We start from the raw sequence: 20,217 nt of genomic DNA, 5'->3' as shown, positions 1-20,217 counted from the left end.
TCAAAACAACTCACACCTAGCAGATTGGCTAACATGACAGCAAAGGAAAGTAATGAATATTGGAGGGGATGTGGCAAAATTGGGACATTAATACATTGCTGGTGGAGTTGTGAATTGATCCAGTTGTTCTGGAAGGCAATTTGGAACTATGCCCAAAGGGTGGTAAAAGATTGCCTACCCTTTGATCCAGTCAGAGCACTGCTGGGTTTGTACCCTAAAGAGATAATATTCATAGCTACGCTCTTTGTGGTGGCAAAAAATTGGAAAATGAGGAGATGCCCTTCAATTGGGGAATGGCTGAATGAATTATGGTATATGTTGGCAATGAAATACTATTTTGCTCAAAGGAATAATGAACTGGAGGAATGCCATGTGAACTGGAACGACCTCCAGGAATTGATGCAGAGTGAGAGGAGCAGAATGAGGAGAACATTGTACACAGAGATGGATACATTGTGGTACAATTGAATGTAATGGACTTCTCTACTAGGAGCAATGCAATGATCCAGAACAATTCGGAGAGATTTATGAGAAAGAATGCTGTCTACAGTCAGAGGAAGAACAACTGTTGGATCACAAGGATCGATGGGGATATGATTGGGGATATAGACTCTAAATGATCAGCTTAGTACAAATATTAATGGTATAAAAATGGGTCTTAATCAATGACACATTTAAACCCAGAGGAATTGCATTTTGGCTATGGGAGGGGTTTTGGGGAGGGCAGGGAAAGAACATGAATCTTGTAACCATGGAAAAATAATATAAATTAATTAAATAAAAATTAAAAAAAAAAGATGAAAGCTGTACTTTAAAATAAATCTTTTTAAAAACAAGGCCCCAGTTCCTGTTAAGTTTCAAGCAACTTGTTTGCAAGCTAAGGAAAAATAAGTCTGAGCATCAAATAGATTAACTACAATACATAGTAATAGAAAAATATTTTATTTTTATGTAATAATTCAATAAATGTAATATGTACATTCCAACTTGAATATCTTATTCAACATGGAGTTATTCTGATAACACTTGGAGTCGACTACATTTCTCAGAGGCCTTTTCATTATTATTTTCCATTTTTGCAATTTTAGATCCAAACTGCATGGCTCTTTTTGGTAGAACAGTAGAAGCAGTAAGACCAAGTTCTAAAGCCGCAAGACGCAAAATCAATTTCTCACCAATTCCGCGGGGTAAAGTCAAGTCTGCCTTTTCCAAAATGGACAGAGAATTTAGAAAGGAGACAACATTTTCATCAAGGAAAGGAAACCTAAATTGAAAATAAAACTTTATGAAATGAGGTTGGAAAATAGCCCATTTGTATTCATATAGTTGTAAGTTTAACTGTGAAGGTACTATTCCTAAGAATGTAAAAACTCCTATGGTTGTGGAAGTTAACCTTAGTAACAAGAAATATAGAACATAGTAGTTTTTGATTAAGAGGAAATGCAAATTTCAGTAAAGTACTTTTACTGTGGTTGAATTACCAAGATATATAGTAAACTAGCCTCTTAATTATAATAAACTACAAATTTATTTATTAAAATAGGATTATGATCAATATGTAATGGTAAAATAATAGAAACTCACCTAATGCATTTTACCCTTAAAGTAAAACAATACATTCATTATAATTCGGATTTTTAGAACTTATTTTCCTAAACTAAACAGGCATATTTAGGATATAAATTTACAGGTTCTCAGTGAAAAAGAAAATCTTTTTAATAGTACAGGCTTGTAAATTTTACTTTGTAAATTTTAAATACATGTAACAAATAAATGGTCAAAATAAAAGTAGGCCAAGATTAGTGACATGAGAATACTATGCATGTTTAAATATTCTACTTTCATTATCTGTACTTTTATGTATTGGCTCCAGAAATGAAGTTATACATAGAATATAGTCTTACTGCTGTTCTATTTTTACCTTTAAAAAGGAAACTAAAAGGCCCTGCTTAGACTAGTGAAAGTACCCTGAAAGGTGGCCAATCCATATACTCTTTGCTGTGTGATCTTAATTAAACTATTACTTTTCTAGGCTCTGTTCCTTTGTAAGAGGGAGATAGACATTATCTTTAATAGTTTATAATTCTGAGTCTTCTTTTCTAATTAACTCACCAAAACCACATCATTTGGATTACCTTGCCTCTTTTCCATGATCACCTATAACCCTGTCATCACGGCCAAGATTTCTAGACGAAATTCGGTCCAGTTCCATTTCTAGTTCTTTATTCAAACCCTCTAGACCATGTGTATTGAAACGGACACGATGACGAGAATATCCTGCAAGCTGTTCATCTGCACCAATCCCAGTAAGAACTACCTATAGAAGTTTGAATAAATTTAAATTAGTTTTTTAAAATATCAAGATGTTAAGTAGGACTGTAAGGGAAAGCCATACTAAAACTACAGAAAAAAGGATTAACTTCTAACTCATAAAACACGAAGGCATAAAAAAAAACTTATACTAAACAAGGTTTATCTATTATGCTGATCTGCAATTTAAGAGTGCTATTGTTTTAAATTCATGTTAAAATATTAGGGGAAAAGTTGCTCTAAAATAAGCTAGCAATTAAATCTTCATTCTGTACTGTGAGAAGAAATAAAAGAAACAATTGCTGTCCTCTATTTACTGGCAAAATACAATGTTTTTATTTTTTAGCCTTATTAATATTGACATGGGGATAAAGTTATCCCTTTACAAAAGCTCTTAAAAGAAATGTATGTTTTATGATGGGAGAATATTGGAGTTTCCCCATTACACAAATTGGTTATCATTCACTGGTACTAAATAAACCAGCCAAACATTTATATAATATACAGGTAAGGCCTTCTTGTACACAAACTCAACACACGTGAGTTCAGGTATATTTGTTAGGCAATAAAAAAAAAGGCAGAAAATTATGTAAAATAAAAAAAAATTTAATTATCAGCGAAATCTGCACCATTTCCCCAAGTGGCATAAAGTTTATAGCAGTTTGCCTCATTCTGATCATTCTTGCTCTGGGAAGCTTTAGTGAATCATTACATTGTTTTGTGGCAAACAGCTACTGAAATCAGACTTTGCTTTAATTATCATTTGTGACAAGTATCTATCAGAGCAGCGTTTCAATTTCATTAATACTATTTGGTTTTTAATAATTGCCCCAAAGTACAAGAGTAGTGATACTTGTTAAAATTAAAAATCTCTGGAGATTGACCCATACCTTCCCCCATCACCTTTTTTGGGTCTCCCTCAATTGACAGATTTGACCTTAGTTCAGGTCAGAGGTCAGTCTTCTGGATGCCAAGAGTTATGTGGGACAGGAGGTAAGCAGAGACCAGGAGTCATGGGGGACAAGAGGCAAGTGTCATTTTGAATACCAGGAAGCCAAAAGACTTCTAGCATCCATGCATCACCCCTCTCCCTGATCCAGATAAATATCAGGCCTTGTTTTTAATCCAATCAAAATGTGGGCCCCTATTGTATTTCTCTAATAATTTGATGATACAATTATCTGCTTTGTACTTCCTAAATTGTTATAACTTAAGAAACTCATACCATACCTTTGCAGAACTTTCATATAGTTGCATTTCATCCTCTTTTGTAATATAGCCAATTCCTCTAGAAGCAAACCAGACCGCACAACCGATGCTGTCATCCAAAACTGTATCCAAGGGGTGAACTAACTGGTTTATTCGGTGTTGTCTCATTCTTTGTAATTCTTCCAGAGTAACATTAACTTCTACAAAGTTCCAAATTCTTAAAGGATTTAGAGATTTCAATTCTTTTAATCCTGCTCTGCCAGTGAGCCTGTCTGGCACATTAAAATTTTGGTCTTGAACATTATCAGTTGGGGTAGCAAGTCCTTTAATGTTTTCCTCAGAAGGTGTTTGAAGATGTTTTTTTGGCTTACTACTTTTTTTTGTTAAAGCAGTATGCCTAGTCGGTTTAGTCATGAAAGCTACATTAAGAAGATCAATTGGTTCATCAAAAGGAATGTGGCGATCAGCAAGGCTTGCGATAACCATGGAATCAATGCCACCAGAAAAAAGTATTGCAATATTTGCTTTCTTAGAAGAGGTTTTAGAAAATTCATCATTTACGTACTGACTTTCAGTTCTGGTTAAACATAAAACTCGTCTCTTTACTGCTTCACTTAAGACATGAATTAACTGATGAACCTGTTTCTTCATGTGCTCATCTCTAAGGAAAATCTGAAGATTTTCTATTGTAGCTGGGATACTGGAACTATGACTATGAGAATCAAATGAACCTTGTGTCAACCTTTTATTTAGTGGAGCAACAGGTGTATTAAGACAAAGTCTGGCTTCATTTATCTCAATGGATACAAATGGTGGCAAACTATCTGAAATCAGATTAAGACTCCTGACAACTTCTTCTATTATATTCTCTCTAGAAATGCATTTCCAAGGATACAATTTTAAAACTACATGTTTGGAAAGGGCAGAGGACTTGAGATCAATTCTGAAAATTCCACATGCTGGAACTTCCTGCCACTGGTTTACTATCTCAGCAGCTTGGGTACCTACTGAAGCAAGGCAGAAACCATTTCCTGTATTACTAAAATGCCAAAGCAAGCTACGACGACCAAAATAATCCCTACCAAACCATACACTATGACTAGATGCCTGATAATAAATAAAAGCCCATGGACCATGGACACTTGAAAAAAGTGACATAATTTCAGATTCATTATTAAATGAGGAAAGATGATTAAACATAATTTGAGTATCATTCTCTTCTACTGCCACATCTATTCCACTAAAGATTTCTCCATTCCAAAGGAATACATTCCCTCTTTCATCTTCAATGGGCTGGGGAGTCAAAAGGCCTCTTAAGTGAAGGACATGACCAGAAAATAAACAATGATAATCAGTACCAGTCTTTAACACCTGTTGACTACTGTTGGGTCCTCTTCGTTTAAGATTATGGAGTAGATTCTTATGCAAAAGGTCATCCCTATCACGCTCAATGGATAAAGTGACTGAACAACAAATGCCACACATTATGTAGAACTTAGCAAACTTATTTCTTGATTTTATTTTTTTCTGTATTTTCAATTTCCTGGTGGACTTTTTTCAACTCATCTAATGTATCTGTGGAAAGAAAAAGTAAATATTAAAGTAAATCTTTCAGAGACCTATTAACTTACTATACATATACAGGTAATTCAAAAAGACCAGTCCTACAGAAAGAGACACACCCTGTGTTAGTGCCCAGGAATAGTAATCGTCTAATTTGTCTTATGTTTAAAGAACAAGATAGACTGCCTGGGGAGAATATAGGTTAGTAAAATTTTGTGCCCCTCCATCCTCCCCTAGGATTAATTTGGACTTCAATTAACCTCACTTAATTGAAATGTACAGGACTGATTCTTTACTAAAAAAATGTCAAATCAGTAATATCTAGTATGACTTTTTTTTTACATATTAGTAAGAATAAATCATCATTCCTTTCCCCCCCGATGGAATTGTATACAAACATGAATAACAGTTAACAGAAAAAAAACTCACTTTTGCTTTCAGAGAGCATTTCTGTTCTATCTGAAAGAAAGAATATGTTGCTGTTTGGTTGCTGCTTATAAACTTTCTGCAAAAAACAAACAAACATTTTAGGCCAAGCAAGATCTGATCTAGTGAGTATCAAATCTTTGACAATCATTAGCAATCACTGAGTGACTGAACTTCTAATATCTACTTACAATCTAACCATACAAGATTATATTGGCAGTTCCTAATCACCAGTAATTGTCTGATGAGCAATTTATGTCTTAGAAAGTTGCTTGTGAAATTTGTAGATAAAACTTGCTTAGTGCAATACAGCTAGTATGTGTCAGTCAAGAAACTGATTGCAGGTCTTCCTAACACAGACTCTTCCTTCCTCCAATGCTTCACTGACCTGCATAGTTCTTTAAAACATTCAAATGTATTATTTCTTCCAAAAACTGTTTATAAGCAGTTTGTATACTTATGACTGCACTAAGTGGAAAAATAAAGCTTTCGAAAGATTTGTAATGACCATTTTGTGTCAAGCAATTTACCCTTCCCTTTCTCCAACCAAATTTATTTCACTTAAATAAGTGTTCTATCTATTCTCAATATAATTAAAATACACTGTACTTTTGAAGAAAATACTAAAGACAACATAGTGAACCAGAAATGTATACGCTCTTAAGTCAGAGGATCTGGTTTTAAGTTATTCCTCTGATGCATACAACTATATAACTTAGGTTACCTTTCTTTCTAAATTCTCAAGTTTCTCCAATTGTAAAATAAGGGGGTTGATTAGATGGTCTGGAAGGTTCCTTTTAGTTCTAAATAAAAAATCCTGGGGGCAGTTAGGTGGCTCATTGGATTGAGAGTGAGCTCCACAGACTAGAAGTCCTGGGTTCAAATCTAGATTCAGACACTTCCTAGCTGTGTGATCCTTACCTAACCCCACTGTCTGGTCCTTACTGCTCTTCTGCCTGTATTTTTTTTTAAATAGAAGATCAGAGCTTAAAAAAAAATAGTCCTTAGTTACTCAAATATAAAACAGGAAGCTACTGCTTAAGAAAATAAAATAAAAGGAAGCATAACAGAACTGATCAATGGAATGGTACCATAAGTTGCAAACATAATGAAAAAGCCCCAGCAGTGACTTTGGTATATATCATAGATATAGCTGTGGATTTAGTAATATACTAACCAGAAAGAATAAAAACTTTTCACTTTTTGGAACTAAGTCAGGTTCTGTAATGATACTGTGGCAATGCCTGGACTTATAGGAATACAGCTATGTCTTTAAGATCATTCACTTCCACACTGGCCTCACAGGGCTGACTGGGTAAGGGGATAAAGGATGGAGTACTAAAACAGTCATTTAGAAGGAAATATCTACTGATTTTACACAGTAAATTTGAGGGCAAGAAGCATCAGTTAAAGTTTATCTGGCTCACTTACCTCACAGAATTAAAATATTTTGTAAACCATGAGGTGCAAAATGGAGACTATTATCTATCCATTATCATGGCCAAAGAGATGGGGTTGGAATTTGTTGCTAGGATGATGGATTAAATTCTATCCTATGAGAAGACCTTCCATGATTTTTTTTTTGGTAGCATACTTTATTACTTTAAAGCTCATGGTCAAATTATTTTAAGCTGAATCCATTTTGCTTTTAGTTTGTAAGTTCATTTCCTATTACTTTACCATCATTTAAGAACAACTTGTTACAATCCTATATAGGATAATTCCTAAAGTAGAAGCCTATCACTAAATTCAAATTACTTTTCTTTCCAAATTAAGAAATCCCAGTAGATATAAGAGGGGGGACAAGTAGCCAAAAGTATACAAAGGATGGCCCTCAATCATTCATTAAAGTAGGTGATTAAAATTCTATAAAACTTTTACAAAGAGTATCTAGGTTTTGAATTATTTAGTTATTAAATTACAAACACATAAGGAGATTTTGTGGTATAGTCAGGAAAATCTGGGTCTGAATTCTGTCTTTGTCATCATTCACTTAACTGTCTTAGTTTCCTCATATGTAAAATAGGACTAATGCCTTTGGTACTTACTTAACAAGGTTGTAAAACTAAAATGAGATGAAGAAGAATGCTTTTTAAATGTCAAGTGTTATGTCAATTATCATTGACATAACATACTGTGCAAAATTAGTTTGGTAATTACTTACTCTGTTTTTCTTCAAGTTGGAAAGTTCATCCACAACAACTTTTTGTTCTTTAATCTAGAGAAGTAAGATTGAAACATATTCTCAAGTGTCTTTTGAGAAGATTATCTATATGATAGGGTGGCTTCATCTCAGCATTAACAACACATGACAAGCTGACAGCTAAAAATTAGCCAGCACATTAAGAGCTCATATAATTTTTCTGGAAAATAATCTGATAATATTCTCAACATGATCTTACCCCTTGACTCGGCTATCTCACTACTGTAATATAGATCCCAAGAAAATATTTACAAAGAATTCTTTTGCAAAGATGTTTATCACTGAGCTACATGAAAAAGCAAAAACAAGTGGCTATAGACTAGCACATTAATGTAGCAGAGTACTATACCACCATAAAGAATACTACAAAGGATACATATAAATATAAAAAGAAAATGTAGAATTAAAAAAAAAACAGAACTAAGAGTGTTGTATATATATATGTAAATGCAAAATCAAAAGAATCAGGAGATATTATAATATAAATGGCCACTGTACATATACTTCAATAGTTGGTGGATTTGTGATTTGTTTACAAGAGCCCCTCTTTTCCTTACTGAAGATTGCAATCTATTACTTAGCAGATTTTGTCTTTGAAAGTTCTCATGACTGAAGATTTCATCACCTTGCAGCCAACCCAAAGATAAACTTATCTAGTTTGGTAAGAAGACAGACTTACAAATCACTAAGTCCAGAATTTACATTCTGTTGGCACAGTCTATGGTCACTTTCCACTACAATGGGTGGTACAAAAGGTGGGTACAGGTTAAGATTGTTTTTTAATGTAAACTTTCTTAAACAGATTAAAAAGGTAATAATAACTTAGGGTTCTAATTCCTTTCCTCTTGATGTTGGTCAGAATGAGAGATCTGAGCATGTAAATGAAATGTGGAGGTGGGACAAAGCAGTTGGAAAGAAAAGAACTTGTAAGACTGTAAGGCTCCACAAAATGGTCAGCAGACTCTCATTAGCAGCAGAAATTGTAGTACTACCAGTACACTGGTTATCACCCCTATAAAACAAATGACTTGGGACTAGATAACATCTTAGACAGCTGCCAACTCTAAAGAACTAGATAATGGCAAATTGGTGCCATATAAAGAACACTATATATAGAAATCAGAAAAAATCTGGTTTCTGTCCTGGCTTTTCTATTTAATGTTTGTGGGTCCATAGGCAAGTCACAACTTCTCCTATCTATTTCCTTACATGTGAAATGGCAATGCCAATATTTAAACTACTTCACAAGGTTATGAGACAAAGCTTTATAAATTTAAATATGGTATATATCCGTGGTGGCAAACATGGTACCAGTGTGAGAGGGGGGCACTCAGAGCCACTCTCTCTATGAGTACAAGTGCCATTGCCACAGCACAGAATTCCCCGGAATTCTTTACTAGAAAGCCAAAGGGATGAGGGGCCAGGCTGCTCTCTTCCCCCTCTCTAGGTCTGGGGGCATTTCTCACATCTTAGAAGGCTCCCATACACTGGTACATATACTATATTCTATCACTAGCAACACCTTTCCATGATAACATACTTTTTACTACTCTTTGAATAGCCTTACTTCTAAATAACAAGTTAACTATTCATATTCAGGTCAGACCTAATAAGAAATTGCCTCTTCCCTTATCACACGAATCACCTCTTATGTGCAAGGCACTGTGCAAAGCAATTTATAATTGGTATCTCATTTGATCTTCACCACTACCCTGGGAGATGGATGCTATCATTATCCCCATTTTGAAAATATGAGGAAACTAAAGGAAACAGAAGTTAAGTGACTTGCCCAGGGTGGTTGTTATGCTATTAAGTCTCTGAGGCTAGATTTGAACTTAAGTCTTCTGGCCTCTAAGCCTACCTGAACCATCTAGTTGCCCTAGAAAATAAGGGTACAGGCCAAGTTGATCACCAGGGCACTTTCTAGCTGTAAAGGCTAAAATCCTAATTCTGGGTAGAAGATTAGTGCTTTCCTTATAACGTTTCGTAAGTGACAACTCTTTTCCATATATGTTTTTAGTTTGAAACGATGTGATCCTTGCATTTCAGAGGGGCAAAAAATGGGGGACCTGCCTAAAGCAACCCTGACAATGACATTTTAGTTTCTACTCCCTTTTCCCATCCCCCGTGAAGTGGTCTCATAGCTAATAATGCTTACTACCTAAGCCTGACTCACAAGTCTATGACCCAGAATTAGAATCGTGGCGTAGATCAAGACGCCTAAGCCCACCCGACGCCCGCTTTCAGTTCCCCGGGTTCTTACCCCTAACTCTTCATGCACCTGGCCCCCAAAGGGTTTATTGGCTCTTTAAAAAGTAAGGGAGTAGGAGAAGAAGAGAAATAACCCGCAGTCGATCATGGATAATGGAATGGCCTTCCTGTGGAGGGCGGCTGCTTCTCCACACGCAGACAAGTTCCAAGACAGAATGGTGCCTTACAGAAATGTCCTCACTGTACCAACCATGCCTCCTTCCGATAATAGTGAACGCGCACGAGGCCCTTCTGGTTCCTGGGAAGAAGCTTCCTGCCTCACGAGCACTGCACCGGATGCTGGGAAAGGAACTCAAAGGGGGTAGGGGAGGCGGAGTGTGTCTGAAGAGGCGGCTCACCCAGGAACCCTGCCTGCAGGGGGCGCGATATTCTAGCCTTACCTTCGAGTTCAGCTCTTCCTTGTTTAGGGGCAAACTAGCGAAAGTTCCGGGCTCGGTCGCATCTTCCCGGCGTGTTCCCTTGCCCGGCATCTCTGCCCCAACTGTGAGAAAATCTACAGGACGGGGGTGACTCAAGCTGAAACGGCCACTTGCATGCGCTACCTTAGAAGTTCGGCGTACTTTACCCCCCCCCTCCCCTCCCCTCCTCCTCCTCCTCCTCCTCCTCCCCTTTACGTTCTGTCTCCTTCCTCCCAGGAACCAGGGGGTGTAAACGGTTTAGCTCCCTGTATCTACGTCATTGGAGGGGCTCTCGGGAAACGTGCTTAGTTCTAGCGTCTCTGCGCACGTTTGGCCGCTGTCTCCCTGGCGCCTCTGCGCATGCGTAGCAGCGAAAGGCGCTTTTGAAGGTTTTTGAAAGCATTTGGTAGCATGCTAGGAATAGTTCCACTAGTGTACTCCGTCGTGCTTTGTCGTCCTCAGAAACAAAAAAACAAAACCCAAGGCATTTTAAATTTATGCTTATTGTGATTTAATAAACACTTATTAAGCTCATATGTACCAAGCACTGTACTAAATGCTGGGGATATTAATACAAATAGAAGCCTCAGATTTCCTACTTTCTTTGCTCTTGGAAGATCTTCCGTGAAGAAATTTCACAGGCTTGGAAACTCAAATAAGCTAGGAAAGGAGGAAAAGGACTTTTCAGACCCTTTTCTGTAATTTATAATCTGTTTCCTAGAGGGTTTAGAGGTTAAGTGATTTGTCTAAATTCCCACAGCCACTAGGTGTCAGCCGTGATTTGAGCCTATCTGGTCTTGAGGCCAATATTATCCATTGGGTACACTGCCTATCAATTACCTAGGTAATTTATTGTTATATTTTCTAAATTAAATTTTGTTCTTTACAATTAGCATTTATTTTCTCTCTCCCTTCTCCTCTCCCCAATTGAAAAAGAAAACTTGTAAAAAAATATGCATCTTTGTCAAGCAAAGTAAATGCCTACATTGCTATGTCCTTCATGCCTGCATGTCCATTTCTATCTTGGTTTGTCATTTCATTAATCAAAGTTCTCAAGTCTTTGGAACTTGTCTTTCTAATGATGAGTAAATTATGTATTTCTGGTTTTGTTCATTTCACTCTGAACCATTTCATAAAATTTGCACCCAGTTTTCTCTGAAACAATCCATTTCCTTGTGTCTTATAGTACAGTAATAGTTAACTATATAAATCATAGTTAATCCCAGAAGATACATCCACTTAGTTTCTAATTTTTTGCTACCACAATAAAGAGCTCTTCAGATATTTTTGTACAGATGGGACCTTTTCTTCTTGCTTTATTTCTTTGAGTCATATACCTATCACACTGGATCAAAGATCCACCATCAAAGATCACTAAACACAATTTAGTGACTTGGGGAATAGTTTCAAAGTTCTTTCCAGAATAGCTAAACTCATTTGCAGTTCTAGTGAATGTATGCCTGTTTTGCAGCAATTCTTCCAACAATCATTTTTGTCATTTTAGCTAATCTGATTATTGGAGTACTCCCCCTTCTCTGACCTTGTTGATAGAATTATTTCCTTTTGAAAAGTGTTTATTTTTAAGTTTCAACCTCAACTATTTTTTTAACCCTTACTTTTGGCCTTAGAATTAATACTATGTATAGGTTCCAAGGCAGAACATCAGTAAAGGCTAAGCAAGGGGAGCTAAATTATTTGCCCAGGGTCACACACCTAAGAAATGGTGAGATCTCATTTAAACACAGGATCTCTAATCTCTAGGCCTGGCTCTCAATCCACTGGGCCACCTAGCTGCCCCCCTCAACTAATTGCTAACAAAGCTCCCTTGGAGTATATCCTGTCTCACTTGAAAGAGGCAGCTAGGTAGCACAGTAGATAGAGTGCTGGGCCTGGAGTCAGGAAGACTTGAGTTCAAGTCCTCAACTTCAGTTACTAGATGTATGATCTCAGCTATCTAATCCTGTACAAATCACCCTGTTTGACTTAGTTTCTTCATTTGTAAAATGAGCTGGAGAAGGAACTATCAAAACACTCTTAATATCTTTGCCTAGAAAACTCTAAATGGGTCATGAGGAGTTAGGCAGGACTGAACAACAATAACAATATATGCTAGCAAATGAGAAAATGGTGTCAGTCTACTAGGTTAGTACCCCTAGGAGAATTATTTATCCAGATCGCTAAGGGAGGATTTGACATGGGAAATATACCCTAGCCTCTGCTATTCACTGGTAATTCAAATGTCAAACCAAATATAATCATGTACTCACAAATCGTTTTTTCATCTCCAGTCTTTCTTTTCCATGGGGTAATATGACACCTTTGTTGTTGTTGTTGTTGTTATTATTTTTGCTTTGTTTTTTTTCCATGTCTACCAAACAAAGGAAAACAGGGCCAGCTGGTAGTGCCACTAAGAGTATTTTGCTATAAAATAGTTTCAATTGAATACTGTTCTTGAAGCATGACTAAAAAGTAATGACAAATTATTATTTTTGCTATGCCACACAAAGCCTTCTCTACTTTTTTATAGATATACCCAGTTTTATAGAAACTGAGAATGATATTATGTAGCTTAGCAACCCACCTCATTTATTAGATTTGGTTCTAAATAATTTCTGAATATTTTCTAAAAAATAAAATCTATAGATAAAATTTTCTAGTTCTATATTAGTGTGGAAGAGTGGCTAGAGTATTGGTCCTACACTTAGGAAGATCTAGATCTGAATAATACTAATAATTTACTAGATATATGATCACATATGGAGGAGTTCCTTACTTTTCAGCCTCAGGTTGCTTTTTTTTTAATCTATGAAATGAGGATAGTATTATTTGTAGTATATATCTCAGAGGGTTGTTGTTAGGCTCAAATCCGGTAATAATTATTTAAAGTGCTTTGTGAGCATTAAAGTACTACATAAACGTCAGCTATCCCCACCTAATCCATTGTTCTGTTCCAAATAGGCACTTAGTACATTTTTGTTGAATGACTGGATAGTAGGCAAGACATGATGAGGACCTAGACTAATAATTAGTAACTATACATAGTGATAATAATAACTATCATTTTGCTTTAAGGTTTAGTTCAAAAGGTGACATCCCTCACTTTGGCACTCACTTGTCCATATAGGGACATCAGTGTCAGCCATGATAAGATCTTCCAGTCCCTTTTGGTTAAAAAGACCTAGGTTTCTGGGAAGCAGCTTGAGTGTTACCTTTGCTGCATTTCCTTCAGTTTGTCTCCCTAAAGATTCCTACAGTTTTTAACGCCAATTGGCAACCAATCTAACATTTGTCTCAGCCTACTTGAATTTTGGTGCTCTGTCTCTCAGTAAAAACATTATTAAAAATTAAAAAAAGGGGGGGTTGCATCTGGGTGACTCAGTGGATTGAGAGCCAGGCCGTGGTTTCAGACACTTCCCAGCTGTGTGACCCTGGACAAGTCACTTAACCCCCATTGCCTAGCCCTTGCCACTCTTCTACCTTGGAACCAATACATAGTAGTGAATTTAAGACAGAAGGTAAAGGTTAAAAACATTATACACCTAAATTTACTCCTGGAGTCTCCATTTTACAGAGGGACTGAGGCCAGCTTCCTCCCCGCACCCCCAATCCTTGCTGGCTTCTGTGTTTCAAAATGACTCTCTGGTTACCTCCATTCTCTTCCTTCATTAAAATGTAAGGTCTTTGAGGACAGAGACTCTTTCTCTTCACCTATATTTGTATTCCAAGTGCTCAATGCTGTGCAATACTAAATATGTAATAAATGCTCATTTCTTTGCTTCCTTCCTTTCTTTTCTCCCCTATTCCCATAGTCTCTTTCTTTCCTTTCCCCGCTTCCTTCCCATCCCTCCCACACCGGCCACCGATCACAGCATCAATGTTAGGCATGCCTGTTGTTTTGCTTCCCCCCCAGCAGAGGGCTGCAGAGATACCTGTAACACCTGCACCCAGACCTTATACCTAGAACCCCTGAAAGATACACATTCCTGCCTGGAGCAGATGGTACTTAAAGTTCCCAAGATCCATTGCTGTTGTTGTTGTTGTTGTCCCTGGCCCTCATGAAGCTGTTTGCATAGCTCGGCTCTCAGAGATTTCTAATAGTCTGGTAAAGGGGATGGGTTTTTGCTTTTTTTGCTTTTGATGGGTAGACATTATAAACTGGCTTTTTTACAAAAGGGCTTTGAGGTATTCCATCTAGCAAGGCAGGCTGCCCCCTGGATACTGTCTACATCAAGGATAATAGCTCCCCTAATGGATGGGAATTCTTCAAACTTCAAAATTCCCCCACCTCCCTCTGCCCACCCCCAAATTGATCTGTCTAGCCCCAAAAAATCTTCACAGGGAAAAATATATAATACCATTTCCTTCTGTACTCTAAGCCACAACTAGACACGGCTGTTGGCAGATCACTTTCCAGAAGGCTTTGTCTTGGCCATTTAGAAGGAATTGCCCTATGTGGACAAGGCTATTGACTTAACTCTTCTCATCCCAGGAACATGTCTCAGAAGAATGAGGAGCTGAGACTGCTTTAACAACAAATCCACGAGGGGCCATTCACTCTCCAGGCCCAGGAGATACTGGGTTATCTCCTGCTTTTGACAGCCAAACTGTTGGAGTAGTTGGCAGCCATATTTGTGAAATTAGAGCTCTGGGGAGCATATGCTCTAATTTAGATCCAAAAAAGTAATGAATAGAAGATGGCCTTTTCGACTTATTTTTAGCCTGTATGAATACTATGTGATGCCATTTGGGTTGTACAATGACCTCCCAATTTTTCAGTAATCAGTTGTTTTTTTTTAAGACTCGTTGGATGGTTCATGGGAGGAAGGTTTATCTTGATTTTATTCTCCTCCTGTTCTAGGACCCCATCTAGCACACCACACTGGTCTGAATCATTCTCCAGCTCCTGTTTGAATTCAGGGAGACCAGTACCTCTGGGTGAGGGCTTGCTGAGCCCCTTTCAGGGCTGCTTTCCCCTTTTGGTATATACCTGCTACTCAGATTTCACCACTGGCTCCAGGAAGCTATGGCATGCTCAGTGACCTCATCCCAGCAAATTGTTAGCAGTCAGGCTAATCTAGGTTGAAGGTAACTTACAGACCTCAAAGCCATTGGTGAGGCAGAGGGGTCTTTATGCCAAGCACATGAAGGCTTCACCCAGCAGAAGGGAGCTGAGAATAGTTTGTTCCAATGGCCATGGAGGTGGCTGAAGCAGAAGCTGAGGCATATTTAGAGCTTGGTCAGATACTGAAGAAACCAAAGTCATCCACTGCATTCCAGGTCATCATGGGTCATTCTGACTTTTGTCTTGCCACTGGACTTTGAAAACTCTGGAAGAGATAATGAGGCCGATGCCTTTGGACAACAATGTCTTACTTAAATCCAATTTATACTCTAAGCAAAAGATATTACCAGGGATGTCATTTTGATCTAAAAGACAACAACCATGTAAGTGTAAGCTATTTTGCAATTTGAAAAAGAGTCTAACAGAATAAGGAAGCAAGTACAATTTATTTTAACTCAAAAGGCCAACATCTGAAGCCTGGCTCTATCACTTATATGATCTTGGGTAAATCACTTAACTTCTCTGGGCCTCAGTTTCTTCATCTATAAAATTATAAGACCAAACTAGATGACCTTCTTGGACCCTTATTGAAATCTGTGATAATATGAGTTCCTAAGACTCATAATAGCCCGAATGGAAAGTTAGTATTGACCCTCACAAAATTGAGGCCAGAATATAGTGGAAAGATCTCTGCTCTACACAAAAATCTGTAGCATTTCCCCAAATTTTCAGGGCATTCCTGTTGTTTCATCTTTAGGTCCTTTCCCTGATGCCAACCTTCAACCACCTGCTAAAATGCCAAAGTCTTTCCAGCAAACTCCTAAGGCAGAGGACATTTAGCAATGTGAATCACAGGTTCTCCTCAACCATCTATCTTTTCACTTTTGGATCGTTTTAATTGTGAGTAGGTTTTTCTTTACATCAAACCTCACCTTATCACTTTGAAACTATATTCTTTGCTCCTAATGTTTCCCCTTGAGGGCAAGCAGAACAAGTCACACTCCTTATTCACATGATGACCTTTAAATACTTGTACAATGCTATCATGATCTTCTCAAATCTCCCTTTCTGCAGGCTAACATCCCTGATTTATATGCCACATTCTCCAGTCCTCACTATCCTACTTACCCTATTAGGACATATTCCTATTTATGTCTTGGCAATTTTGTCCTTAGAATTGGATATTCCAGATGTTATTTGGTCAGTGTAGAGTATACTTAATTTTCTTTTTCTATAAAATATGCTTCTTTTAAGGCAGAGGATAACATTAAATTTTTTTTGGCTATCATGTCACACTATTGATTGTGATTGAGCTTTTAAACAGGTAAAATCCCTAGTTTTTTCCCCCACAGAAATTGTTGGCTAGCTCTTTTTACGTTATATATATGTGTGTGTATATATATGTATATATATGTACATATGTATGATGTTAATTTTTAAAATTAGAAAATTAAGAAAACTTAAATGTTAACTTTTCTCTATTAAATTTAATATTTGATTTGTTCCACTTTCCTAAGCTCTTGAGATCTTTTTGGATCTCTATTGCTTTCTAACATATTAGATATCTTTTTCAGCTTTGTATCATTTGTAAATTTGACAGGCATGCTTTTTATGACTTCTTCCACACTATTGAGAAAAAAGACACATTCCTGTGGCATTCTCCTTGATAGTTCCTTCCATGCTAGCATAAATTCTTTAATATAACTACTTTTTAGACTGAGTCATCCAATCAGTGATCCATCTAACAGAGATGCCATCTAGCCCATACTGTTCCTCCTTGTCCATATGACTAGCATGAAACACTAAGGTTTAAATAAACTATATTTAAAATATTTCCATTATTTGCAAATAATCCTCTCAAAAAAGGAAATAGGACTAGCATGGTATGATTTATTCTTTAAAAATGTTATAAATTTGAAAAACATCAAGGAATAAATTCATTTACATATACAAAGAACAGAGAAAGAATTGGATATGAGAATTATAATAATAGCTAGTATTTATATAGCACCTATTATGAATTATATACTGTGCTAATGATTTTGCAAATATTTCATTTGATCCTCACTATAATCCTGGGAGGTAGGTGCTATTTTATCCCTATTTTATAGTTGAGGAAACTGAGGCAAACAGTGTCTTGCTTAGAGTCACATGGTTAGTAAGTGTCAGAAGCCAGTTTTGAACTAAGGATTTCTTGACTTTAGGCCCTTTACTCCTTCCATTATGCCAAGGTGATTCTCTATGCATAGCATTTTTCCAAAGCATATACTAAATTTGTAAATGTGGTTCTACTACTGTCCTGATGATCTATTTCTCTTTTTTGAACTCTCTTCTTTTCTCTTTTTGCATTTAATAAATGTTTCATTGATGCTCTTTTCTTTCCATTCTTCTCATTAACAGATTTATCTTAATTTGTAACACTCCCCCACATAAAACATCCTCTTATAACTAATAAATACAGACAAAATAGATTCACATATTGGCTATGTATAAGGATGAATGTCTCAATCTGTATCTTTAGTCCATTATATTTCTCTGTCAAGAGGTAAGAAGTATGCTTTTTCTACCACCAACCTTCTGAGGTTGTGATTGTTGATTACATTGGTCAGAGTTCTTACAAAATTGTTTTAATTTTACAACGTTGTAGTTACTGAATACATTATTTTCATGATTTCACTTATTTCAGTCTGTCAATTCGTATGACTCTTTCCAAGGTTGTCTGAATGTTTCTTATTTCTTAGGGAACAATAATGTTTCACTACATTTATGTACCATAATTTGACCAGATATCTGTTCTCTAATAGATATGTACCTTCTTTGTTTCCAGTTCTTTGCTACCACAAAAAGATCTGTTATAGATCTTTTATACATGCATGCCCTTTTCCTTTTCCTTTGATCACTTTGGCCATATATGCTTCACAGTAGTATAATTGGGCCAAAAGGGATGCAGAATTTTAATGCACAATTCCAAAATGTTTTTTTAGAATGATTGGACTTGTTCATAACTCAATTAGTTCATTAGTTTTCTTTTCTCCCACAACCCCTACAACAATTGTCATTTTCTTTTATTATCATATTTTCTTATCTGATTGATATGGGATAGAATCTCAGAGTTGTTTTACTTTGAATTTTTCTTATTAATTTGGAAAATTTTTCATATTGTAGTAATTCTATTGAGAACTACCTGTTAATATCCCTTGGTCATTTATCTCTTGAAGAATAGCTCCTATTCTCATGTAGTTGAGTCAATTTCTTTTTTTCCCCTTTTAAAAAAATTTAGAATATTTTCCCATGGTTACATGATTCATGATTTCCCCTTTCCCCTTTCCCCTCTCAGAGCTGACAAGCAATTCCACTGGGTTATACATGCTTCGTTCAAAACTCATTTCCATGTTATTCATACTTGCAATAGAGTGATCTTTTAACATCAAAACCCTAATAATATCCCCATAGAAGTATGTGATTGATCATATGTTTTTCTTCTGTGTTTCTGTTCCCACAGTTCTTTCTCTGGAAGTTAGCGTTCTTTGTCTTAAGTTCCTCTGGATTGTCCTGGGTCATTACATTGATGCTAGTAGAAAAGTCCATTACATTTGATTGTGCCATAGTGTATCTGTCTCTGTGTACAATGTTCTCCTGGTTCTGCTCCTTTTGCTCTGCATCAGTTCTTAGGAATTGATTTCTTATCTCTTTTGGACATTAGGTCTTCAGCAAAGGATATTTTTTTCAGAGATTTTCCCCAGTAAGCTACTTTCCTTCTCATTTTATATGCATTGATTTTGTTTGTGCGAAGCTTTTTAAAATTTTGTATAATATGAATTGTTCATTTTATCTTCTAGAATTTTTGATATATAGATCTAATCTATATATGTAACTGTTCACACTCTGGAACATTCAATAGGATACAATCAACCACTATCATGATGTATAGAATAAGATTAGTTAGTTAAACTTATTTTTGTTTGTGTAAGAATTGGAATAATATTTCTACCCAGATATATGTTTTATAAAGTTTATTAATAAAGGTAGACAATCATTCCTATAAGTAACCTGACCACGTGGTCCCTAGCCTGCATGTCTCTTCCTCTTTCCCTCTCAACTGCCTGCTCTGCATCCTGACTTCTTCCTTCTTCGTTCTCTTCTGGCTTCACCCTCCATCCTCTCTTGCTTCTCCCTCATCAAGCCCAAAGCCTTGACCTTTATTGATGCACAGCACATTAACCAAAGCAAAACCTGGTGCAACTGTGGTATGTCAGGAATGTTTGATAGACAAGTAAAGCTCCTCAGGAGGAGGAAGGGATAAACTTCCTTCACACGTTTATAAAGTAAGCAAATGTGACCTAAGAATATATAGCAGATACATACATTGGACTAGGATTATTTTTCTAAGTACAATAATCAGGTTGGGAAAAGTAAACAAGAAAAAAGATAACTTGTGGTTAGGACCCACACACCTAAATCTCATGGTTCTATAATTTTTCCTGATGTAAAAGTTATGAGAGGGCAATGTCAAAATCGATTAAACATTATTTCAAGTTGGGAACCATACTGCCTATCAAACTTATGTTGTATCTTGTTATCTTTTGTAGTATATCGAATTTTATCCAAATTCAAACTCCTTTGGAATTTACTGATACAGACAGAAAGATGGACAAATAATGACATGCTGAGCAGCCAAGTCAAAACAAACATTTAATCTCCTCATTTGATCGATACACTTGAGATCATGAGGGCCTCTGGGAAATCCATGACAATAATTAGAAAACCAGAACATA

General features: G+C 36.5%; 1 protein-coding gene across 8 annotated transcripts; it reads right to left on the bottom strand.

The window, feature by feature from the left end:
- Positions 1–921: 921 nt before the first annotated feature.
- Positions 922–10,501, bottom strand: ASNSD1 (asparagine synthetase domain containing 1). Of its 8 annotated transcripts, none has more exons than XM_016433740.2 (6): positions 10,363–10,501; positions 7,673–7,726; positions 5,512–5,587; positions 3,541–5,094; positions 2,136–2,317; positions 922–1,264 (listed from the first exon to the last, which is right to left on the bottom strand). In XM_016433740.2, the coding sequence occupies exons 4-6, from the start codon at positions 5,002–5,004 to the stop codon at positions 1,012–1,014; spliced, it is 1,899 nt and encodes a 632-aa protein (XP_016289226.1). In that variant the 5' UTR covers positions 5,005–5,094; positions 5,512–5,587; positions 7,673–7,726; positions 10,363–10,501; the 3' UTR covers positions 922–1,011. The 8 variants fall into 8 exon arrangements, with proteins under 8 accessions (XP_016289226.1, XP_016289231.1, XP_016289228.1 ...); XM_016433745.2 differs by having other exon boundaries at positions 5,512–5,541; XM_016433742.2 differs by lacking the exon at positions 10,363–10,501 and adding an exon at positions 10,173–10,284.
- Between the last annotated feature and the right edge of the window lie 9,716 nt (positions 10,502–20,217).

Source organism: Monodelphis domestica, chromosome 4, assembly GCF_027887165.1.
Source record: "Monodelphis domestica isolate mMonDom1 chromosome 4, mMonDom1.pri, whole genome shotgun sequence".
Lineage (NCBI taxonomy): Eukaryota > Metazoa > Chordata > Mammalia > Didelphimorphia > Didelphidae > Monodelphis > Monodelphis domestica.
This window is presented reverse-complemented; position numbering and strand designations above follow the sequence as displayed.

What these genes read in the sequence shown, in the direction of transcription:
- ASNSD1 (XM_016433740.2), bottom strand. Translation starts at nt 5,004, where the DNA reads ATGTGTGGCATTTGTTGTTCAGTCACTTTATCCATTGAGCGTGATAGG. An exon ending in TATATGAAAGTTCTGCAAAG is followed by an intron (nt 2,318 to 3,540) that starts GTATGGTATGAG and finishes AAACTTCTATAG; the next exon opens with GTAGTTCTTACTGGGATTGG. An exon ending in GATCATGGAAAAGAGGCAAG is followed by an intron (nt 1,265 to 2,135) that starts GTAATCCAAATG and finishes TTTTCAATTTAG; the next exon opens with GTTTCCTTTCCTTGATGAAA.